This window comes from Peromyscus leucopus, chromosome 23 (genome assembly GCF_004664715.2).
Source record: "Peromyscus leucopus breed LL Stock chromosome 23, UCI_PerLeu_2.1, whole genome shotgun sequence".
Lineage (NCBI taxonomy): Eukaryota > Metazoa > Chordata > Mammalia > Rodentia > Cricetidae > Peromyscus > Peromyscus leucopus.
This window is the reverse complement of record NC_051082.1, coordinates 18829468-18853826: the sequence shown is the minus strand read 5'-3', so window position 1 is coordinate 18853826 and position 24359 is coordinate 18829468. Positions and strand designations below refer to the sequence as shown.

Here is a 24359-nt window from a genome sequence, read left to right as displayed (position 1 = left end):
CTGTCCCGCTTCCGGGGCGGGACCGGAAGTTCCCCCTCCCGCCCAATAGCGAGGCGGCGGGGCGCGCATTCTCGCGAGAGCTCGGCCACCGGGCCTTCAGGGAGCGAGCCATGGAGGGCGAGCGGGCGCCGCTGCTCGGTTCGCGGCGGGTGGCGGCGGCGGCGGCGGCGGCCGGGGCGTTTGCGGGGCGGCGCGCGGCGTGCGGGGCGGTGCTGTTGGCCGAGCTGCTGGAGCGCGCCGCCTTTTACGGCGTCACGGCCAACTTGGTGCTGTTCCTGAACGGCGCGCCGTTCAACTGGGAGGGCGCCCAGGCCAGCCAGGCGCTGCTGCTCTTCATGGGCCTCACCTACCTGGGCTCGCCGTTCGGGGGCTGGCTCGCCGACGCGCGGCTCGGCCGGGCGCGCGCCATCCTCCTCAGCCTGGCCCTCTACTTGCTGGGCATGCTGGCCTTCCCGCTGCTGGCCGCGCCCCGCTCGCGCGCCGCGCTCTGCGGGGACCCGCGCCCCGAGCTCGTCCGCAATTGCTCGGCGCCCTTCCCCAACGGGACGGCGGTGTGTCCCGATGTCGCCGCGCGCCGCTGCGCTCCCGCCACCTTCGCGGGGCTGGTGCTCGTGGGACTCGGGGTGGCCACGGTCAAGGCCAACATCACGCCCTTCGGCGCGGACCAGGTGAGCCGGACCCGCCCCCTGTCTTTCCTGTTTTGCTTTTTTTTTTGCGCCTGCTGTGCACCACGCCTACCTGGACCTGTCCCTGATTTTTTTTCACTAAGTGAGCTACGCTGAGGACACGGGGACCGTTCAAGCCCCCAGCGTACTTGCGCGTGCCCCAGGGTTCTCCACGGATGGAAAGAAGGAGCCACCCCACATACCTAAACCTACACCCCTACTTGACTGCACGACCGATAGGAAAGCAGGGAGCTGCCCACCCAGCTCCCCAACTGGTTCACCTGCACCTCCCATCACCTCACATCTAGAGAAAGATGAAGGCTATGGAATGGAGCCTTCCTGGCAGGGGAATCTCTCTCGTAGTTCGGAGGTCACCTGCCTCTGATCCCTCATTGCGGTGGGGAGGAAGGAGACCTGTCCTGGAGGGGGGACTTCCTTGTAGGGTGGGGAGGAAACCCATTTGTCCAAGAACCTCCTGAATGGATAGAAGGGAGAGCAGGGCTTCTTCTCCAGGTGAGAAGCAAGCCCATGAGTACCCAGTCCACATCTCACACGAGGTTCACGACTGATAGCGAGCCTCCCACTCTCCTGTGGGAAACTATTCACATTTGCCCTTGCATTTGGTAGGGGACTGAGGGAGTGGAGGGAATCACATTAACTCTTTGCTCTGGGGGAACTTGCTTTTAGTGAGAAAGCCCTTGAGTAGACAGAAGGAAGCTGCAAAAGCAGATGTGATCCGGGTGGTAGGAAGGGCTTCACCCAGTGAGGTGGTTATTCATGGTGTGATAGCCAGGGCGGTTTTCAAGAAAAAAGGTTGAAGTTGTTAGAGATTTGGAGGATGGGCATGTACAAAGTCCTGTTACTGCCCTGGTTTCTCTTTTACAAATGTATGGGCAAGCACTTAGTTTCCCTCTTCACTGTTTTAAATAAGTTTTGGAAAGTCCAATATGCTGCTGCTCAGACCACCAAGACCAAGAGATGGAGGAGGAGCCAGAGCTTTTGGAGAGCAGAAGTGATCTGCTAGTGCCTGGGTACCACATCTGCTCAACTTCCCTTTTTTAGGGCTCTCACAGGCTAAGAATGGATCTAGCGGTCAAATGCAAATCAAGTATTTCTGTAAGCAGTGGAAATTATGTGGGGTTTGAGTGCAGGCTCTGGATAAAGCTTTTTAAGTTCCTGCTTCTTCCTGCTTACTCATTCCCTCCTGCTTCCCCTAGACTTGGAGAACTGAGTAGTCACAGAGGCTAGAGGTCTCCTAAAACCTAACACACATTGGTTGTCCCGTTGCAGAAAGATTGCAAGTGGCTGCCATAGAGTGGGTTGTGTGGCAGGTGGGTGGGAGCACAGCTCAGGCTGCAGCTGGTCTGATGGGACAGGTGTGGTCTAGAGTGGAGACGGCCTGGAGTAAAGGGATGGACTCAGATGTGGGTGGAGTGCAGTAGGGAGGGGCAGAGGGATATTTGTGAGCTGTAGGGAAGGCGAGCCCCAGGTCTTGGCACTAAACTGATCCTTGAATGCCTGGAATTTAAGTCACCAAGGTGAAATGATTTGCCCAGAGAGTAGCACCATGAATATAGGACTAGGCCTAGCTCAGAAGCCTTTTTTTTTTTTTTTAACATGGGTTTTAGGTTGGCCAATTCATTGAGGACACATCTCAACTGTATCGGAAGTAGTAATCGCAGTACTCAAGATTTTGAGGCAGGAGGATTGCCACAGGCTTAAGGCCAGCTCAGACTGTATAATCCTAGGCTATTATGGGCAACAGAGCAAAACTGTGGGTCATAAAAGTAAAATATAAACAAAAGAAGTGGTTGCTCCTTTAGAGTTCTGAAAGGCACATCACACAGGGGCAGTTCCAAGCCCAGACTCATGGCCTTGGCCTCTGTTCCACTGGTGCAAAAGCACATTAGCTCTGTCCTTTAAGCCTAGGTGTGGTGGTTTGCCTGAAATGGCCCTCATAAGTCTCATATAGTTAGATGCATGGTCCCTAGTTGATGACTGGGGAGGATTGGGTGTGACCTTGCTGGAGGAAGTATGTTACTGGGGGGTGGACTTTGTTTGAGATCAGGAGCTGCTGCTCTGACCAGCATGTCTGCTGCCGTGATGAACTCTTCTCCCTCTGGAACTGTAAGCCCCAAATAAACCCTTCCTTCTGTAAGGTGCCTTGATTGTGGTGTTTGTCACAGCCACAGCAAAGTAAGCAACCAACTGGGCCGTAGCACACAAGGCGTCCCTCTGACTATGCATCCCCATGCTGGGATGGCTTGAGCTTCATGGTGTACACAGGGCTTCTTAGACTTTGCACACGTAGCCCCTTTTCACCTGAGAACTTAGTGTGACTCTGAGAGAAAAAATAGATATCCAGATCAAACATTAACTCATATCAACCAAGTCATAAACTTGTTTTAAAACAGTTCTTTGCTGCATGTGTAACTTACCGTGTATTAAAGATGAAATCCAGCTGGGTGGCAGTGGTGCACACCTTTAATCTCAGCACTCAGGAGGCAGAGCCAGGTGGATCTCTGAGTTCAGAGGCCAGCCTGGTCTACAGAGCAAGATCCAGGACAAGCACCAAAATTAAACGGAGAAAAACCATGTCTCGAAAAACCAAAAAAAAAAAAAAAAAAAAAAAGGATGAAATCCATTTTGAGTAGTAATGAGTTGGGTGTTTATACAACTTGATACAGTCCAAAGCCATAGCTCCATCCTTGAAAGCTGAGGTGTGGTGGCTGGTAGTGAAATATTCAAAGTCTTGCCTATTTGAAATTAAGCCAATGTGCTTTTGTGAAAGCAGAAAAATGTTCTCTGTGCAGTGGAAACAGTGCAGCCTATAGTGTGGAGTAGCCTCAAATCTAGCCAGGGAGTGCCAGGCAGTTTGTGGTAGTCATAAGGCGTGTCTGTGCAAGGAGTGATGTGTGCAGAGTCAAGGCGGAAGGCCATCACAGGATGCAACATGGGCAAGCACTGCCAGGAACATCGCGGGTCCATTTGATTCTGAATTAATATTTGGTTCTTGTGCATTCAGAAACCTGTTACTGTTGCCAAGTTCTCTCTCTCTCTCTCTCTCACATGCACATGCACACAGTTTGAGAAGCTTTGGTTGTGGTATGCATGGCATGACTGTCTGTCTGTCTTTCAGGGCCCAGCTAGTGCTGAGGGAGCAGATTGGATGCAGGGTTTCTTCGAGTCAGTGTTCTCCAGTAGACACTAGACCATTGATGAGCACTTGCTAACAGACCTGTGGAATGGCCCCTGCGAGGGTCACTGTGAGTGGCTCCCAGGGTGCACACTTCACTGTAGCTAAGAATAGGCACTTTTCCACCAAGTACTTGGAATTGTCTCCAGTTTGATCTCCATACTTAACACCATCTGGGGAAGAGACCCTTCTGGATGCCAGGACCTAGAGAAACTGGACAGCCACTTTGGGTGTGGTCAGTGATTGGCTCTCTGGTGGTTTGGTTTTGTTTTCTGTTTGTGGGTTTTTGTTTTATTTTGTTAAATTTTTGAGACAGGGTCTCAGTGTAGCTCAGGCTGGCCTGTAATTCACCAGTTGAAGATGACCTTGAACTCCTGATATTCTTGCCTCTGCCCAAATTGTGTCCATCTCCCACCATACTTGGCCATTTTATTTCTTTGACCTGGGATTTTTCTGTGTATCCCATGCTGTCTTCAAACTAAGTAGCCCAGATGGGCTTTCCAACCTGTATTAGCCTCAGAACGCTGCTGTGAGGAGTGTGTGCCATCTTGCTGGGCTTCCATTGATTTTTGTTTTGGTTTGGTTTTTAATCTCCCTTCTTGCTCTGTAACCAGGCTGGCTTGGAGTTCCATGTATAGCCCAGGCTGGCATCAAACTCATGATGATCCTCCGGCTTCTGCCTCCTGACTGCTGGGATTTCAGGTGTATGTACCCCACCCCCTTGCCTTTCTTAAAGCCCTTGTTTTGGGTGCTTAGGGCACTTGGACTATGGCCTGCACATTAGATGGTGGGGGTGATGGTCTTAGGTGTGGTTGTGCCTTTGTTACATAGAAAAGTGGTTTTGTTTTTAGGAGATTCTGCCAATGATGTGTGTGTGTGTGTGTGTGTGTGTGTGTGTGTGTGTGTGTGTGTGTGTGCGCGCGCGCGCGCATCTTAGCAGGTAGCTGGGTCCTTAGGGAGGCACTTGCTCTCTGCTGCCTCACGACTGTGCTTTGAGGGAAATTTCAAGGCCTCCCTTGTTCCTAACCTGTCAGCTGCTTTGCAGGAGAAGCCAGATGGCCAGAAGGGTGTGTGCCAATGTTTTCTGCCCGGGTCAGTTCTTTCGCTGGTCTTGCCTGGTTAGAGGAGTGTGCCGCTGTCTTTAAGGTGCTTCTGCTTCTCTGGCTAGCATTGCCATGTGGGAGATGGGCCAGGCTGTGGCTGTGAGCAGGAGTGCCAGGTCACTTCAAAGTGAGTGCAGATCTGTAAGTCACTCTCAAAGGTGGTTCATTTTAAAGCAGATTTCTCCTGCCCTTTGCCTTTCCCAGTGTGTACCAATCGCCAAAGGTCAAGAACATTCTTGGTTGGTGATATTTGAAACAGTGAGCTAGGTGCTTGTTGTCTATGATTCTAGTACTTGGAAGGCAGGGAAGGAGGATCAGGAGTTCAAAGCCAGCCTCAGCTACATAGGGAGTTGGAGCCCGGCCTGGGTTACTTCAGACCCTAAACTAAAAAATATTCGGAAAAAAAATATAAATAGCTGAAAGAGGAAGAAGCTACCACGCAGATAAAGCAGACAGTACTGCCTTTGTGGTTTGCTTCAGTTTTGAGTCAGACTCAAATTGACTGTAGGCATTCTCTGCTCCAGCGGAGATTCTGAATGCTGGGATTATGCTGAAGCATGAGCTAGGACACCCAGGATAGTGTTTGTCCCAGTGAGGAGAGGTTATGATCCTGTGTCTAATAACATTCCCTGGTTTAAACCTGTACTCCCTTCTGGCCTGCTGGCCTCTCCTCTCCATTTGGCTACAGTGTTTTCATGGGGGTGAGGAGGATATGGGAAGCTGGCTCAGCCTTGGCAGGGCATGTGGTGATGTCATGCGACTGGTATATGGGGAAGCTGTGGCCTTTGGCCAAGGACAGAGAGGGGCATGTGACAGCTCAGTCAGCAGCAGTTCCGTTTGTGTGCTGATGGATGGCGTGTGGCTTCTGAGGCCCTGGAAGTAGGCCTCCAATTTGGAGGCAGCTGTGGCTAGAAACCTTGAACAGTGAAGTCAGTTGGTCACCAAGTTTACAAAGGACATAAGGCCTCCAAAGGTTAGGGTTCTGCCAGGCCAATTGAACAAGTATTTCCTTACTGTTTTGGAGGATGAGCTGTTTCTATGAATGTGGGAAGATGTGTTGGTCCTATGATGTATAAGGGAAGGGCTTGGGATATTTCAGTTAGTATCTAATGTTTCCTGTCTCGTGCTGGGCATTGTGGTGCGTGTCTGTAGTTCCAGCTATTGTAGAGGTTGAAGCAGGGGGATCACAAAAGCCCAGGAGTTTGAGGCCAGGCTGGGCAACATTTCCAAAGAGGTGCTTTTGCTTTTCTTTTTTGTTTAACTGACCTCTTCCCTTTTAGGGTTGTCAAGACAATGACATGTATATGTGGTGTTTACACACACAAAGTGTAATATATATATGAACAATAAAGAGCCAGGCGGTGGTGGCACACCTTTTATCCTAGCATTGGGTGGGAGCAGGGAGCACAGAGGCCAGAGTTTGAGGACAGCCAGGGCTACACAGAGAAACCCTGTCTCGAAAAACAAAATAAAAAGTATGTATGTGTGTATTTTCTCTATTTCTCTGCTCATGCTTTTTCTTTCTTCTGGCCCACCTCCACTGTGTCATGGACATTGATGACCACTGTTGGGTAGCATTTAAAGGCATTGTGCCTCCGATGTAGGAAATTGAATGTGAACTGTTGCAGTGATACCTGCCTTTAGAGTGGGACCCTTGTTCAGAACTAACGTGTGTAGGACAACAAAATGCCTATGGTTGGTTGGTTAACTTGGGGGCTGGAGATGGTGCTTAGTGGTAAAGGATTTATCTAATATGTGCAAGGACCTGTGTTCAGTCCCTAGCCCTGAGAAAAGGAAAGATCAAACCAATAGCTTGGATTTTTCAGTTTGACATGATTGTAACTATCTGACTAAATTCAAACATAGGACTTGCCAACGCGGTAACTATCATTTGGAGTTTAATAACTGTCAAGGGATGCTCAGTTTTGACTATAGTTTGCACCCTCACTCACCTTCATCTTAAATACTCTGTTGGGAACATGAGTGCCAAGCAGAAGCCTTACTGCATGGTATACTTGGCAGCTTTGCCCCTGTTTAAAGCTTGGTACTAGGCAGAGGAGATTGCTCTGTGGACCAGAAGATGTGCTGTGGAGCCAGTTTTTAACCCTTTCCATCCATTAAGGATGAGACTGGTGAAGTATGTCTGTATGTGCTCAAGTCAGTCTTTGGCTGTGGGTTTGCTCAAGACAGTTTGTGAAATTAAACTATCCAGAATGATGCTGACTGGGACTGGGCCCGTCCTTAGAGTGTTTATGTAGATGTAAAAAACACAGGTGGAAGAAGCCAGACTGGGCCTGCCTTTGCCCAGCTACCAGCCAGGTGGGATCTGCAGAAGGCTTGCCTGGAGGTGTTGCATTTGAAGGGGAGAGTTGGTTGGGGCTGATCTTGAATGTGTTGAGATCTTTTGTGTAACTCAGGCCAGCCTCCAGCTCACGATTCCCCTGCTTCTGTCTCGCAAACACTGGGATTACAGGTGTGCACCACTGGATAATCTTTCTAATCTAAAGTTAGCTTGTGGTTGTAGCTGTTTACTATGCTTATAGTTTAGTTGCAGGCTTACCAAAGACTCTGATGCTTGGGCCTCATGCAGTAGGAGTGGTGCCTTGCCTCTGAGCCTTGCTGTGCATGGGGCCAGAGCTACTTGGCAGGCCCTCATAGTACTTGTGTTAAGTTCAGTGAGGCCTGGAGCTCCATATAATAGTGCTTAGTGGTCACCTGGAAATTGAATGGAAATGTAGCAAGCAGGCTCCTGATCTTCCAAGATGATGATTCTGCAGGTCTGGCTGGGCTGTAGGTTCTGGAACCTGTTTAAAGGATCATTCCTGCTGGCTTCAAGGTAGGTGGTCAGCTTACTTTGAACACTAGGACTTGGTGGCATTTGGAGAGGCTGCGAGCTTCTGAAGTGATTGAGTACAAGATGGCTTTTGTAAGGAGACTGGCTGACTATGTAAACAGCATTTGGATTGTGTTCTACTGTCTGCCGAGATCAGGGATTTGAGCACTTCGTATCTGCTCTTGACATGCAGATGATCAGGTGCTTGGTGTGATGGCAGGGCTTATAGGTGCTGTGTGTGGTTGGGTGGTCATTTAAGTTTTATTATTAAAAACACTAAAGCTTGTGTTTAGAGAGTAAATGAAAAGTGTAGAGGATTACATGTTCTTCTGCATTTCTCTTCCCTAGGTCAAAGATCGTGGTCCAGAAGCCACTAGGAGATTTTTCAATTGGTTTTACTGGAGCATTAATTTGGGAGCGATCCTGTCGTTAGGAGGCATTGCCTATATTCAGCAGAATGTAAGCTTTCTCACGGGTTACCTGATTCCCACTGTCTGCGTGGCCATCGCTTTCCTGGTCTTCCTTTGTGGCCAGAGTGTCTTCATCACCAAGCCTCCTGATGGCAGCGCCTTCACTGACATGTTCAGGATTTTGACCTACAGCTGTTGCTCCCACAGAGGTGGGCAGCGGAGAAGTGGGTGAGTGACATGACTTTTTGCTGCCTGTAGATAAAATACCATATAAAGTTTGGGGTGTACAGCTTGTGTGTTTGGTCTCCAAGCCAGTTGTGTAAATCCTGCCATTCAGCTAGCAGAACCTTGAGTTCAGTACTCCATGCCCAACTTCCTCACTGCCAACATGGGTAAGGATGCCTTGAAGCTGAGTGGCAGATTTTGAAAGTAGGGATCTGAGAGGGTACCATGGAGACCGACACATCATGTGCTTTCGACACAGAAGTGTTAATGAGAACTTAGGCGGTGTATGTTATTAGTCCTTATCTCTAAGGGAAGCTGCTTCTCTCACTTTGGTCAGCGTAGTGTTCCTCATCCAGGGCCATGGCAGCTATGATGGAGGAGCACACAAGCATAGCTTGAGGAGCACTTGGGGACCCATTTACCCTTACATGAATGGGCCTTGCACAGCCTCAGTACTGAATGCTCCAAGCCTGGGACTTTTAGAAACAGCTATGTTCTGAGATCTCCTCCCTTCTGCTGCTGCTTCTGATGAACCATGGTTCTGCTCTGTGCAGATGAATGAAGTCCTCAGTTTAAAGAGGACTTAGATGGTTCTGTTTTCTGCAGGCTGCTGTATAAACTGGTTCCTTGACTGTGGTTGGGAAATAAGACAGACTACAGTACTGTAGCCACCAGAGCAGTCAAGGCAGAGAGAGAACCAAGGTTCAGGGAAGCTCCTGGACCTTGGTGGTCAGCTCCCTCCCAGTGATTGGCCGAGCCTAAGGGTTTCCAGGAATTACTGAGCAGAGACGGACTCCTTGCCCTTAGGGTTTCCTGTGGGATGGTTGTGAAAGTGTTCTGCAGGCTAATGTACACACACCCCTCCTGTGCTTGTCTGTGTCTGTTATTGTACTGGAAGCCTCTGTGTGGCAGACCTGAAGCCACACCAAGTGACTCCTGTGGTTCTGCTGATGGCACTTGAGTCCCTTGTGTGAAATCTGACTGTCCCAACCTCCCTTGTGAACCTGCTGTTGCTCTGGCAGCTTTCAGACCCTGCCCAGAGGGGGACTAGCACTGAGGAACTTGCAAAGCTAGAGGAGGTCACCCAGCTCCAGTAGACCCTGGTGTTCGCTAGGGCCTTCCTTTACCCAGACAGAAGCCGTGTTGCAGACTTTAGCTGTTTCTAATCTAGATTGATGGCCATGGACACGGGACAGACAGCCTTCTGCAGATAGTCCTGATGAGAACCTTTCAGCCAGGGTCCAGCATCACTCCAGGACCTTTGGGGTTTCGGTGCACACATGGCACAGGAAGGGTGAGACTGAGCAGCCTGGCTTCCTCTGAGCTTCAGCTTTGGAAGTCTTTGGGGCAAACTAAGCAGAAAGGGTTGGAAGTCAGCTAAGTGGTGTGAACTTGCTGTGGGCCCTGGTGGTTCAGAGGCATTCCAGTGCCTGACTTGAAAGTTTGCCCAGGGGAGCTGGTCAGCTCTTAGGATTGTTGTAAGGCCTCAATACAGTGAGGTGTGCAAGGCTCTCAGCAGCCTAGTCCTGATGGGGCCCTTCACTGTGCTGCCAGGGTGCCTGCAGTGGGAGTGAAGAGCCCAGGAAGTGCCACACACCTGTTTCCCATGGGTCTGACTTGCCCTGTCCCTGTGTGTGGTCTAGGTTGATGTGTTTGGAGGGAGATGTGGTGCTGATTTTAGACCTGATAGGCTGAGTTCACACCATGATGTCATCACATGATACAAGAGCTGGCTCAGGGGCTTTTTTAGTGCCTTTGTGTGGTTCGTGACAAGTTCAAGGGTAACACACTGTGCACCTAGCCTTTCAGAGCACACACACAGGTGCAGGGAAACTGAGTCACATCCTCTGGGAGGAGCAGCAGGCCCTTTATGTCACAGCATAGAGCACTAACCATGCAGGTGGACTAAGAGCTTCTTTTTTTCTGAAACAGGGTCTCACGTAGCCCAGGCTGGCTTTGTACTTGCTTCATGTCTATAGAAGTGGTTCTCTTCCTCAGCCTCCCTAGTGCTGGGGTGACACATGTGCCACCTCACTTTGTGATTGGGAGCTTTAGACCAGTTCCTCATGTTGTGGTGACCCCCAGCCATAAAATTATTTTCACTGCTACTTCATTCAAAAACTAATTTTTATACTGTTATGAATTGTAATGTAAATATCTGATATGCAGGATATCTGATATGAGACTCCTGTGAAAAGGTTCTTCAACCTGCAAGGGGTTTGTGACCCACAGGTTGAGAACCACTGCTTTAGACATACACTGGTTCATCAGCTTTAAAGTATTTTAATGATACACAACACTGAGGGGCTCTGAGTGACCTATGCGAGCCCTGGTGCCAAGGGTGTTTGGTTCTTGGCATTGATATGTTTCAGAGCCATCATTAGTGGGATGTGCTCATCACTAATACAGGTAGTGCCTGTATCAGGCACATGGGGACTGGAGAGAAATAGGAATTTGAAGGAGTTGAGGCAGGAGAATCACTTCTATAGATATGAAGCAAGTGTCCCTCGCACTTAGTCCCTGTGGTACTGGGCAGAGAGTAGGTATTTATTTCATCAGAATTTGGCTAAAATACTAAGTTATGTTTTTTAGTTTATTGATCTTCCCCAACTTGGAACACACAGATTTAAGAACATTAGCTTTGTAGGGTAAAATAAGGGACTGTAGAGAGAGCTCAGCAGTTAAGAGCACTTGCTGACTTTTGTCAAGGACCTCAGTTTGGTTCCCACCACCCATAGTCTTCCACAACTCCAGTTCCTGGGGATCCATTGCCGTCTTCAAGACTCTGAGGGCACCAGGCCTATGCACAGTACATTTTACATATATGCAGGCAAGCTGGGTGTGTTGGCACATGCTTTTAATTATAGTAGGGACTGGCAAATCTCTAAGTTCGAGGTCAGCTGGGTCTCCATAGCAAGTTCCAGGATGGCCAGAGTTCCATAATGAGACCCTGTCTCCAAAGACAAAACATACAAAGCCACACATCTAAAAGAAGAAAAAAAACTAAACGTGGCAATTTCGTGAAATAGGGCCTAGGATCATAAACTCCAGTGCAGACAGCTGCTATTCTAGTGTCTGGGATTGGGGGGCTCTCAGTGGGGTTGAGTGTTCCCTGTTGGTTTTGGTTGGCCGTGCACAGTTTTCTACAGTCCATATTGGTATTATGTAGCTGAGAAAGACCCTGTTGCTGTCTGGAGGGCCTCACTCATTTTGTAAAAACTGCAGCCAGGGAGGCAAGGGCGTTCATTGTATTCTGGAATGTAACTCACAGCTATGAATGAGGTGTGGGTGTCCAGGCATTTACCTGTAAACCAAGAAGGCCTCACTCCAGTCCTGACCCCAACTCTGAGGCATTGGGATCTTGACACAACTCTGGTCTCATCTGTGTCCTAACTTCCTCTTTGAAATGGGCCAGAAAGAGCCTTGTAGGACTACCAAGCTTGTGATAAAGTGAGTGCCCTGTTCTCCATCACCCGGGTATAGCGCCTATCATGGTTCTTTTCTTTATACTGCCCTTTCATCCCAGAGGGAGATGTTGCTTTCTCTGCCATCAGGGCACTCTGGTCCCTCGAGTGTCTGCTCATGTGATAAACCAGTTTAGTCACCAGAAACATGGCTTGCTGTCAGCTGGCTAGAAGTCCAGGCCACATTGCAGCCCTGTGGAGCTGCCTGAGGTTGAGATGCCCTCCCTGTGGGTGCAGTAGACACAGCTGCCCTGTCCACAGGCCCTGTAGTCAGCCACAGGAGCTGTGTGTGCAGTCTGCAGTTGGTCACAGAACGCTGTAAAGCAGGGCAGTGCAGAGAGCCGCTCTCCCACCCCAGAAGTGATTAGTTACCAAGCATTGTCTCTGGGGGTAGAAGTGAACTAATTCCTTCATTTTGTTTCCCAAAGTGAAGGCCTTGGAGTCTTTCAGCAATCTTCTAAACACAGTCTGTTTGATTCATGTAAGATGTCGCGTGGAGGGCCGTTCACAGAGGACAAAGTGGAAGACGTGAAAGCCCTGGTCAAGATCGTGCCCGTGTTCTTGGCTCTGATTCCTTACTGGACAGTGTACTTCCAAGTGAGTGCTGCAGGGGCTGCAGTACAGGGCTGGGGTGAGCCACCAGGCGCCACAGTTTCCAGTCACGGGCTCAGATTGGCTGCTTGGTGTTGGAAAACCTTCCCCAAGAAGCAGCAGAGAGTGGGGTGTGTCTGGTTTTCTGGACCCTCCAGCTTCTTACTTGGTTGCCTGGCAGCTCTTCTCAAAGAGACTCTACGGTGACCCAGTAATTGCCGTGTCTGATTCTGAGAGGTGGTGCCACACCTCTTCAGCTAGAGGAGGGAGGGTGTGTGCACACGCACGCGCTTGGAGAGGCTCTGCTGGCTTACCTGCACCATCTGCTTTCTTTGTCCAGATGCAGACCACGTACGTTTTACAGAGTCTTCATCTGAAGATTCCAGAAATCTCAAGTATCACCACCACCCATCACACGGTAAGAGACCTGGAGGGGACATGACTTCCTTTCTGCAGTTGGAGCAGGTAGCTGGGACACTGGCACTAGAACTAGTTCCTGATTGGTTAGAGCCTGCTGAGATGGGGTTGACCAGAGCCATTAAACACTAGTACTGTTGGATTGAGCGTCTCTCCATTCAGGACAATGACGCATTGCGAGTCATTGTCTCTAGTTGAAGCATCCCGGAGGTCATGTGTGGGTGGTTGGGGAGCTGCTGTACTGACAGCTAATGCCATGCTCTGTGCAGCTGCCTGCAGCCTGGCTCACCATGTTCGATGCGGTCCTCATCCTCCTCCTCATCCCGCTGAAGGACAAGCTAGTGGACCCAGTGCTCAGGAGACACGGCCTGCTCCCGTCCTCCCTGAAGAGGATTGCTGTGGGGATGTTCTTTGTCATGTGCTCTGCCTTTGCTGCGGGTAAGCCACCATCTCTCTAGGCCTCTCTTCTTCCCCTTTCCCAGCCTCACTTCTGCACTGTGCAGCTGCTAGTGTATTGTGCTGAAGACACTGAGCAGCTGGTGAGTCTTCATCTTCTGATGTGCTCTGGACATGTGTCATTTGAGAACAAATCTTCATCTTATAGGGCTGAGTAGACTTGCCCTGCACTGCTGCCCCGGGCTGCAGGCTGACAGTGGGCATGAAGAGCTTCTGTGAAGCGTCTGAATCTCACAGGTGTTGGAGCCTGCAGGTGTCCCAGCATCGAGAAAAAGGTTTTGTTCAGGGCTCCTGGGAAGCTCCCAACAGAGGTCTCAGCAGCTGAGGAGCTAGTTCCTCAGGTCCTGCACCACACTTCAGCACGGGTCACCTAAGACACTCGTTCCCATCATTGATTGTGTTTGCGGCGGAGCTGGGTCTGGTCGCCTTTTCAGTGTGAGTGTTCTGCCTTCATTAATATTTGCAGATGTTGAGCTGTGGGAACAATACAGCGGCAGGAAAACAAAAAGGTTTCCACACAGTTGTGGTCTGAGGAAGGTGGTGCTGAGCTCTGCTGAAGGGAGCAGATGTTGAAAAAAGTGCCTCTGCCATCACAGAAACAGGCTGCTGATACGGTGCTTCACGGGCTTAAAGAAATCAGTCCATCTTCCACGTGTGGGCCCTTGAGAGAACTACTGCATTTTCTGTTGATCAAATACATAATTAAAGTGAGGTTTGTCGGAGTGACACATTGCTTTATAAGTCTACAGGGATATATGCATAGCACATGAACTGGGGGACACAGGGCTGTCTTCGAGAGTCCTGGGCTGGAAGGAGTATCTATCCATCTGCCTCATCTGCCTGTGGCTTAGCTTTGTTCTCAGCTTCTCTTCCTGGGTGGGGGCTCTGCATCCTGCAGTTGTGCCAGCTAAGTGCCAGGGGTGGGTGGGTGGGGTTGTTTCCTTCCTTGTTTGCAGGGGCATATTCTCATAGAGCTCTGAAGGGTTTCTATACAGCCTCTTTTCTTTCAGTTTCATTCATGGCTGAGGCTCTTGAGATGGTTGCCCTCAGAGCTATGGGGGCTGTCCTGTGGACTCTGGGTAGATCTGTGCAGGAAACAGGTATCAGGCCAGTCTCAAAAGTGAGATTTCCCCTGCAGGCTCCGTCCCTTCTAAGGTCTTTTACAAGTGCTAGGAAAGTACGTGTTTCATAGAGTCCAGCACTCACTGCATCCAGGCAGCCTGCTGACCTGTCTGTTGAGACCACATAGTGTGCAGCTATCTTCTCAAGAAACTGCCTTGCTATGTGGCCAGATCATAGGAGGGAGCTATCCTGTCTGGAGTTGAGAGGCACAGCCCAGCAAGCTCAGTGGAGACAGCTATTGCTGTTGAACACAGGCTGCCCCAGTTCTAGGGCGGTGGACTGCGGAGTGTCCACAGGCTGAGTAGAAACCTAAGACTTCACCTTGTACTTCCCACACAGGACACAACTCCACTTACACCGTGCCTGTCAGTGGCAACGGCTGTAAAGGCCCTCAGGTGCAGATTGGGTAGGCCATAGGCTTGTTTCCAAGACGGCTTAAGGGAAAAGAGTCTCCTATATTAGGTTTCACTTTTCCCTGTGGTGATACTTGTAATCTAAGAAATAAAGCCTGCCTGAAGATCAGAGGACAGAGCCAGCCACAGTTAGCCATCTCTATATCAGGCAGTGGTGACACACACCTTTAATCCTAGCACTCAGGAGGCAGAGATCCATCTGGACTTCTGTGAGTTCAAGGCCACACTGGACTACATGAGATTAATCCAGTCTAAAAGAGAAACAGCCAGGCAGTGGCGGCACACCTTTATTCTAGTACTTGGGATCACACATCTTTAATCCCAGCACTAGGAAGGTTGAGACAGGATTGATATGGCTGGGCAGAGAGAGGAATATGAGGTAGAGGAGACAGGAATTTGCTGTCCTGCAGAGGCTCTGGCAGGCTGAGGAGGTGGTGAGGTAAGAGGTGGTGCTGTAGCTTGCTCTGCTTCTCTGATCTTTCGGCTTTCACCCTGATATCTGGCTTCAGGTTTTTATTAAGACCGGTTAGAATTGGTGACATTTCTCCTTTAAAATATTTGTGTTTTTGAGACAAGTTGTTGTGTAGTCCAGACTTAGCTGGGAGTGATATCCTCCTGACTTACCTTTGAATGCTGGGCCTACAAGTGTGACTGTCACACCCAGCTCTGTATTTTGTCCTCCTTCCTCTCTTTCCCCGAAGGGTTAAAATACAGTTCATCACTATTCTGTATCTCGTTACTGATGCTTGAGATCCCCCTCCAACTCCCTACCGTCTCTCTTCCTGTGGGTTCAGTTTTTCTAGTGTGTAACTGATCCAAGTCTTTGTTTTCTGTTTTCTTTTACTTATGGTGTCTTGTAGTTACTTACATTTTCTTCATTTTTGTCTTGTATGTGTGTGCTAAGTTTGTCCCTAACTGCCCTGCATATTTTGGTGACTTGTATGGGATTTTTCAAAATCCTGTGGGTTCTGGTGGATTATTTCAAATACAGTAGTTCTTCCTTGTCTTCTGATGATGCTGCCCCTCCCCCTGTGTGTGCTTATGCTGCTTTTGCTGAACAGTTTGGGTGAAATTACTGGAAATGTCTTCTGGGTTCGTCTGTGCCTGGCTCTGGCTAGAGTGGCCCAAAGAGCCACTGTCAGGGTAGCTGCTATTTATTTACAGTTAGTGGCAGTGGTCATGTCCCAAACTGAGCTTCATTGTACACGTGTTGGCAGCAAGTAATTGTGACCTCAGGTTCCCTTTCTTTGGTGGCTAAGTTTGACAGTTTTTTCTCCCTACTCATACTAACTTCTTGATAGTTCTCTAGTTTAGATGTTTTCTTAAGTTTTTTGTTTGCTTGTTTGGTTTCTGGAGACAGGGTTTCTCTGTGTAACCCTAGCCATCCTGGAACTCTCTTTATAGACCAGGCTGGCCTCAAAACTCTGAGATCTACCTGTCTGCCTCCCCCGAGGGCTGGGATTAAAGGTGTGCGCCACCACTGATGGTCTTAAGACTTGTTTGAAAGATTTCATTTATGTGTACGTAAACATGAGTGCAGCCACCCATGGAGCCAGAAGTGTTGATCTCTAGAGTTGGAGTGACAGGTAATTGTGAGCTTCCTGATGTGGGCTCTGGGAACCGATGTTAGGTCCTCTGCAGGATGAGTAAATGCTTTTAATCACTGAGCTACCTCTCCAGCCCCTTATTTTTAAGTGTGTGTGTGTGTGTGTGTGTGTGTGTGTGTGTGTGTGTGTGTTCATCCATGTGCATGCAGTGCCTGCAGAGGCTAGAGGAGGGCAGCGGATCCCTAGAGCTGGAGTGACCAGGATTATGAGCTCTGTCTCATGGGTCCTGGAGACAGAGCTCTAGGCCCTGCAGGAGCAGCAAGTGCTCTTAACTGCGGAGCCATCTTCCCAGCCCCTCCTTCTTGTTTAATGGTGAAAAAACAATGATGCGGAGAATTTAACTGTTGTTACAGCTATACTTTGTTAACTATGTTTACTGTAGGTTTTTGTTTTGTTCTTACTTTTTTTTTTTTTTTTTTTTTTTTTTTTTTTTTTGGTTTTTCGAGACAGGGTTTCTCTGTGTAGCTTTGTGCCTTTCCTAGAGCTCACTTGGTAGCCTAGGCTGGCCTCGAACTCACAGAGATCCGCCTGCTCTGCCTCCCGAGTGCTGGGATTAAAGGCTTGCGCCACCAACGCCCGGCCCTGTTCTTACTTTTTATTACTTTAAATTTTTTATTTTGTGTGCATGTGGGGGTAGAGGTGTGCAGGCCACAGTACATGTGTGGAGATCAGTGGTCAACTTGCCTAAATGAGTTCTCCCTTTCCACCGTGTGGGCTGTGGGGATCAAACTCAGATCATCTGGCTTGGCGGCAGCGCCTTCGCCCACGGACATGTCTCACTGGCCCATTTGATTTCCATTTGATCTGAAAGTCACTTGGGGCTTTTCAGCTTTCCACATTGGTGCTGAGGTTTATATTTGTGCTTTTGTTAGTGATGGTTCATTTTGTAGAGTTGAGGGAGACCATTAGTCCTGTGTTGGGGACGGGGACTACCATGGCACAGTCCTTAGTAGCACCCACTTGTTACTGAGGTTCCCAGTGGTTGTTTCCAGGTCTCCCTTTCCATCTTCCTGCAGTGCTGTCCTTCTCTTGGTACCTCCGGCCCCTAACGTGCGGTACTTCATTTGGTTCTGCCCATAGTCTGTTTGATGTTCTTGGACCTGGACAAGTTTTTGAGTTCGTCTAGACAATTGGGCCTATTTATTTGAAGGACTGCACATTGGTTAATTCAGCATTTTCTTTTTGTTTCTGTGCCTGTGGTGGTGTCTTTGGGGACTTGGGTTGCTTACAGGATCATGGGTAACTTCCCAGTGGCTCTGAAATGTAGGAAGTAGCTCTGCCACCCCAGTGACCATTGACTACATGCAGATGCTCATGCATCTTCCCAGTTTAAAAAGATGAACAGAACAAGTAGTCCAGACACTCGAGGGTTAAACTAAACAGTGAGTAACTGTAAAATTCCCTGTGAGGAAGAGGTGGATGACATGACTGACTTGCCTAGGAAGCTGTTGTGGTCACTCATCAGAATTGTTGAGAAATGCCTGTAGTATACTGCAGACTTAGCTGAATGGCAACATTAGTGCTCCACTAACCTGCTTCTCCATTCCAGGAATCCTGGAGAGTAAAAGGCTGGACCTGGTGAAGGAGAAGACCATCAACCAGACCATTGGTGGTGTGGTGTACCATGCTGCTGACCTGCCCATCTGGTGGCAGATCCCACAGTATGTGCTCATTGGCATCAGTGAGATATTTGCAAGTATAGCAGGTGAGACTGTGAATGCTGGTGGTGTCTGGGCCTGTCTGTATCACCCTGCAATGTCCTGAGCAGGGCTATGGTACTTGTGGGGTGGGATTGTCGGGTTACGGCATGAGTCAGTAAATAGTCCTCAGGCTGAGGCTGCCCTTTCTTGTGCAAAAGAGGTGTTCACTAAGATATTTCCATGACCTGCCCTGTGCGTGCCATAGGAAGGAGGGGGAAGTGGCTGTGGGAGGCTTCCTCTGGACCTATGCCCCCCCAAACTCTATGGAGAGCACAGCTGTGCTGCTGGTGCAGACTTAAAGAGCTTGTTCTCGTGGACCTCTGTCACTCACTAGTGAGACTGCAGGGACAAGGCAGAGAGGAGCTGCTAATGCTCAGTCTCGGGAGGGAGGGAGGAGAGGAGCATGCTGGTGCCTCACCTCTCAAACCCTGGCAGAATTCTGTGACTTTGCTCCGCCTGGTCACTGGGAATCTGTTTACAGGTGCTTGACCCTATTCTGATGTGTTGATTGTGAAGCAGGGTCAGTATAGAGAGAGACCCCCTCCCCCAAAAAACATTCAAGTCTTGACTTAAGATTTATTCATTTTATGTGTATGAGTGTGTTGCCTGCATGTATGTATGTACACCACATGCATCTAGTGCCCATAGAGGCCAGAAAAAGGCATCAGATCCCCTGGAACTGGGGTCACAGATGGTTGTGAGCCTCCATGTGGGTGCTGGGAACAGAACATCTGTCTTCTGCAGGAGCAGCCAGTGCTCTTAGCCATCTCCAGCCCCTAAACTCTTGACTTAAATGAAAGGCTTGAACGCTGCAGCCCCACTGGCTTCAAACTTGCAGCAATCCTCCTGCTGCAGCCTGTTGAATGCTAGGATTTCAGGTATGAAACAACATGTGTCCATACTGTAACAGCGTCCGAAGATCTTAAGTGAGAATACTACTCTTCCTTGCTGTGTTTTAAGAGCTGTCATGTGGATGAGTCACTGGCACCTAACCCTGACTTCTCCAACCAGGAGACAGTCCTCCTGGGAGTACTCAGACCTCAGTGGAGTCTGTGTGTGCTGCTGGGAAGCTGGCTCAGGGTGCCTCCTCATGGTGACCAAGGTGATCTTTTCAGTGTCGCCTCCTTTTCTCTAGGTTTGGAGTTTGCATACTCAGCTGCTCCCAAGTCCATGCAGAGCGCCATCATGGGACTCTTCTTCTTCTTCTCTGGCATTGGGTCCTTTGTGGGCTCAGGACTGTTAGCCCTGGTCTCTCTTAAGGCCATTGGGTGGATGAGCAGCCATACAGACTTTGGTAAGATTCTGATGTCTGGGATGGGATAGCAAGGTGCTTTCTGCTGCTGTGGGAAGTGTGAGGAATCCAGTCTGTCCCAAGAGACCATTAGCCCAAAGCCTGTTCTTGAAGACTGCATTGAGTAGCACTGCATTGTCAGCAGCTGGTGTGTCCAGCTCAGCACAATCAATCTGGAGAGCTGGGTGAGGTAGTGAGACTGCATGGCAGCTCCTGTGTCAACCTGATCTTCAGTTTCGGTTCGTGGCTGTTTTGGTTTTCAGATGCTAGGAGGACAGTTAGGGGCTTTGTCAGTGAACACTGTTCTCAGTCTGCTGCTGCTGGATGCTTTTCTGGGCAGCTCTGCAGTGCTGTGGGTGACCCAGGAGATGCAGCATCCTTTGCCTTTTAAACAAGTACGTGTTTTCCTGTGCAAATGGCCACACTGTGAGCACTTGCCCTGCTTGGTAGCACTTACTCACTTTAATTGCATAACTTTGGGAAAGTTGGGAATTTTTCTCTAGAAATTGTGTGATTCCAGAGCCTTAAGTTAGATTCCTTAGAAGTCCGGGAGTATTGCCTAGAAGGCTGAAACCCCCTCCCCCGGATGCCTATAACTGACTCTAGCTATGTGAGGTCAGTTGTAAAATCAGCTAGTTGGTTCGGGGCTTCCCCTTGCTCTCATCCCCCCACAAGGTTAACAGCCCTGGCTCATTGGTTCTGGGTGCTGTGGAGTCCGCTTGCATGGTGCAGACTTTCCCAAATGGTTGTCAGAGACCAAGATTCTAGTTACTGTTTAGTTTAAAACATTTATTATTACATGCGCACACGTTACAGGCAGGTGGCTGCCGTGGTGCGCACAGGGAAGACAACTTGCAGGAGTCGTTTGTCTCCTTCCCTATAGGATCTGGGGATCAAGCTCAGGCCCTCAGGCTTGCTGAGCCATCCTGTCAGTCCACAATCCTTTTAGACAGGGTGTCAAGCTCTAGCTAGCCCGGGGTGGCCTTCAAGTGCAGGAGTGCCCTTCCTCCTGAGGAGACAGTGGTGACAGTGTCCATAGGGCCAGGCAGAAGGAAAGTGCAGCCTCACACGGACTCCCCCTCAACCTTCAAGGGACACTGCACCAACTCTGACCACCTCCTCTCCTGAAGTCATGATGCTCTGCCTCCCAAGTTCTGGATTAGAGGGGAGCCACCTCGCTTGGCTGAGGCTCTAGTTCTTTAGACACAGTCTCTGTGTGTAGTCGACTGCTTTGGTTATTCCCTCTCCCAGTCCATTCCTCCCTACTTTACTTACTAATTTAGTGGCTTACCGTCCCCCACTGTTCATTTCTGATAGGCTACACCTAAGCCTTGGAGAGTTCTTTTGATTGTAGTGTTCAAGGAAGCGCTTAGCAGTGCCCAGCAGCCTCTCACTTTCTACTAGGGAATGGGGCCAGTGCTGTGCAAAGGCCCTGGTCTAACCTGGGGAGAGATCCGATGGAGTGGGTCTCTCCAGAAGAGCGCATCCTGCAAAAGAGGGTGATAGCTCCAGGTCAGCACACCCTTCTCCCACCAGATGCACAGCCACCGGGCCATTCCCTCACCCTCCCCTGTCCTATGTTAGGATTCTCGAAGAGGAGGTGACCAAAGCTCATGTCATGTCCCTGGTGGCTAGGGAGTCCTTGGGAGGGTTCAGGGCTCCCCAGGCTTCGGTTGCACTGTCTCTCTTACTCTAGCCCTAGGATACTGTCTCACCACTGAAAGTGGGAAGGAGACTCCTGCAGCCCGGTGCTGGCCAGCTCAGAACCCTGGCTTGTCTGCTGACCACCTGACCCTGCACAGGACACATTCTGTTCCCAAAGAATCAGCCTCGAGCACCTCATGTTCTGAGAGGCTCCTGGTTCCCCGAGTGCCATTCCCTCACAAGGATTGGGTTGTCCATTCTGCCCTGATAGATGTTGCTGTCTCCAGTGTTGGCTTTATGAAGGAGCTTTGGTGGGCATTGTTTGCTCAGGCCTTCCAGAGACAAAATTCACCCTCATTTCTTTCTCTGGGAACCAGGAGTCTGATGAAACACTTTGTTTTTGCCCCTCGTGCTCTGCTGTCTGCGACAGCCCAGGACAGCCGCTTCTTGGGTGGTGGGTACATGTTTGATTTCTCTGCACGTTCCCAAAGTTTCTGGGCCTGGTAAGCTCTGCTGTGCTTTCTGCTCTTGGGCTGACAGTGTGGACATAACCACACTGTCCTCTTGTCCTTCCAGCTCCAACACTGCACATAAAATTACATCATTGGTACATGTAATTTTTGCATCAAGTTGCATCAAGTGCCCATCCCTTGTAGTTGCAGAGGAGACAGGTTCTGGAGGGTGAGTGTGTCACTTACCATGAGGGAGCACACAGTTTGTCATTTACTGACTGAATCAATCTTTGGTTTGTGAGGTTCAGGGTAACAGATCTCTTCCACTCTGGGCATACTTAGGGCCTTTGTCCTTCCCTCTGGATCAGTATCTTGCACGTATCTGGGTTTCCTGTGGGAGCACGTGTGTTGTACTTGCTCATGTTGCTTGATAGATATTTGATGCTAATGAGCATCTGCTCAGGTAGTAAAACGGTGTATAGAATAACCCAACATAAAAAGACGTCAGGAGGAGGAAGTCTCGCCTTCTGTATAAACACTAGAACATGCTTTTGAAGTGTCAAAGTGCAGCAACTTCTAGCCACAGTGTTAGCTGTGCTAGTTCCCTTCTGTAGGACAACTTACGTAGAGTATGACTGTGCTTCTTGCAGCCCCCAGGTGACATGAATGATACCTGTGGCTCATGGGGACAGGAGCCAGGTGGTGATCCTGCCACTCTATCATGTGGTTTGATCCTGGCTCCATGCTTGGTAGTGGTGGTGCTGATCTTCTCGGTGGGTCTTGAGAACAGTGGTTTACAGAAGCAGTCGTGCCAGGTGGGCAGCATTGCGGCTGACACCGCCTCACCCAAGCCTGAGTCCTCACAGGTAGTCACAGTGGAGACCATAGGCTCGTACCTTCCAGCCTGGCTGTTGAGCTCGTGCTCTGTGGTCCTGACCTGCACCATCCTCCTCCTCTGCCTTACAGCAACATTGGGTGCTGTAAAAGAGTGACACTGCTTACAGTGAGACCACAGTGTGTCCCTTACAGCAGTCAGGGCTGCTGGGTAGTGTGAGCGAGGTGGAAGAGGCTAAGACTTGGAAAGGCATCTGTCTTGCTCTAATGGGAGGGTATGTACTCATGCTGCCAGTCACGTGGGAGCCTGCAGCCCCATAACCATGCTGTGCTCGGCACCCTGAAGCGTTTGGTGAGAGAAATGAGGTATGGGCTCAGTCTATCCTCAAAAGTGTCTCTCTGCTGATTGCAGACAGTGGCTTTAAGTGGAGGGATGGGAGAGCACCTCAGAGGGGCAGAAGTGAGTGCCAGGACAGACACAGTCAGGAGCAGAAGCACAGGAAGCTTCTCTCTTTGGATTGGCTGTTTGGAGGAGACAGAATACAAGTTACTGTCATGAACCTTCTCTAAGAGGCCTGAGCTGACACCAGCCTTACAAGCCTTCCTCAGCCCTGTGGGGGATCTTCCCAGTGTCAGAGCTGGGGCCAGGACAGCTGCCTCCCCTCCTTCCCTTCTCCGGAATGGAAGAACCCTAGGAGGGAGGTGCCTAGTGCAGAGTGCTCTCTCAGGTGGCCCAGAGCTCATGAGAAGGTGCCCTGTCCACGGAGTGCACTCACCAGGAGGCATCTGCTCACTCCTAGGGAACATCAACAGTTGCCACCTGCATTACTACTTCTTCCTGCTGGCTGCCATCCAGGGAGCTACACTGCTGCTCTTCCTCATCATCTCGGTGAAGTATGACCGCCAGCGGGCCAGGGCAGATGCGGGGCCGGCCAGCACAAGGCCCTGATGCAGCCAGCCAGCCTGCTCACAGGTTCTGCAGACTGTAAGGCCTCGGCGCCTGCTAACCGCCAGGGCACTGCCAGCAGGCCCATTGAGGGAGCCTTGGGGTCACAACTTCTGACCTTGCATGTTGTCTGGACTGGCTTCCCTTCCTTTGCCCAGATGAGTGTGGTGAGTGCCTTACTGTGATCCATCTCCTGTGCACTGGGCCTGCCAGGGGAGAAGCGTGGAGCTGAGAACGTGGCTTCTCTCACTGAAGGTCTCTCTCTGCTCGTCCTGAGCCAGCCATGCTTCCTCTTTCAGAGTCCTGGGCAGCCACTGTTCCGCCACTGGCATCCTTACTCCTTACAGACACTGGTACTTCTTCCTCATAGCATCTCCTTGAAGATTAGCAAGCACTTCCATCAAGGGGTAGGGGTTCTCTTTGGAGATGAAAGTATGGTCGGTGACATGATGGTCCCTAGGAGCAGCACCAGCTCCATTCATAGTCTCTTTCTTGTCACAGTCTTGCTGATGCCAAGGCCTTGGGGTCAGTAGTGCAGACTCACCTGAGAGGAGGTTTTGTTGGTGAGGTAAGGGAAGTTTCTTTATTAGACTAGCCTGGCTTCAGACTTGGGCCACCTCATGTCTGCCACCTGAGTGCTGAGATCTCAGATGTGTGACGCTGTGGTCAGCGGGACTTAGTTCTTCAGCTACTGATCGGCTTTTTTAAGTACAAGCATCAGTGCCGCCTGAGGACACTGTGTCCTCGCTGAAACCAGACAGCAGCTGACAGGAGACTGGAGTCACATCAGGCAGATCTTCTCCTAGAACCTGACTCTGTCGAGTAAGGCTGGAGGCAGGGGTGAGTGGTGGGGTAAGGCTGGAGGCGGGTGAGTGGGAAAGCCCGGGGGCTGGTGGACAGGTCACCACCTTTATATTGTTACTGACATACCTGGGGTTTGTTCTGTGTGTTGCTGTTTTGTATAATTTTATAAAAGCTTCTCAAACATGA

At 50.1% G+C, this 24359-nt stretch overlaps 1 protein-coding gene across 1 annotated transcript; it reads left to right on the top strand.

Annotated features, from left to right (window-relative positions):
• The first annotated feature begins 92 nt into the window (after positions 1-92).
• Slc15a4 (solute carrier family 15 member 4) lies at positions 93-24359 on the top strand. Its single transcript, XM_028870209.2, has 8 exons — positions 93-668; positions 8146-8435; positions 12325-12493; positions 12828-12905; positions 13174-13342; positions 18052-18207; positions 19338-19496; positions 23224-24359. The coding sequence occupies exons 1-8, from the start codon at positions 111-113 to the stop codon at positions 23370-23372; spliced, it is 1728 nt and encodes a 575-aa protein (XP_028726042.1). The 5' UTR covers positions 93-110; the 3' UTR covers positions 23373-24359.

Excerpts from the sequence above, each read along its gene's own strand:
- Slc15a4 (XM_028870209.2), top strand. The coding sequence starts at position 111 with ATGGAGGGCGAGCGGGCGCCGCTGCTCGGTTCGCGGCGGGTGGCGGCG. Across the intron at positions 669-8,145 it reads CGCCCTTCGGCGCGGACCAG|GTCAAAGATCGTGGTCCAGA; the intron begins GTGAGCCGGACC and ends TCTCTTCCCTAG. Across the intron at positions 13,343-18,051 it reads GTGCTCTGCCTTTGCTGCGG|GAATCCTGGAGAGTAAAAGG; the intron begins GTAAGCCACCAT and ends TCTCCATTCCAG.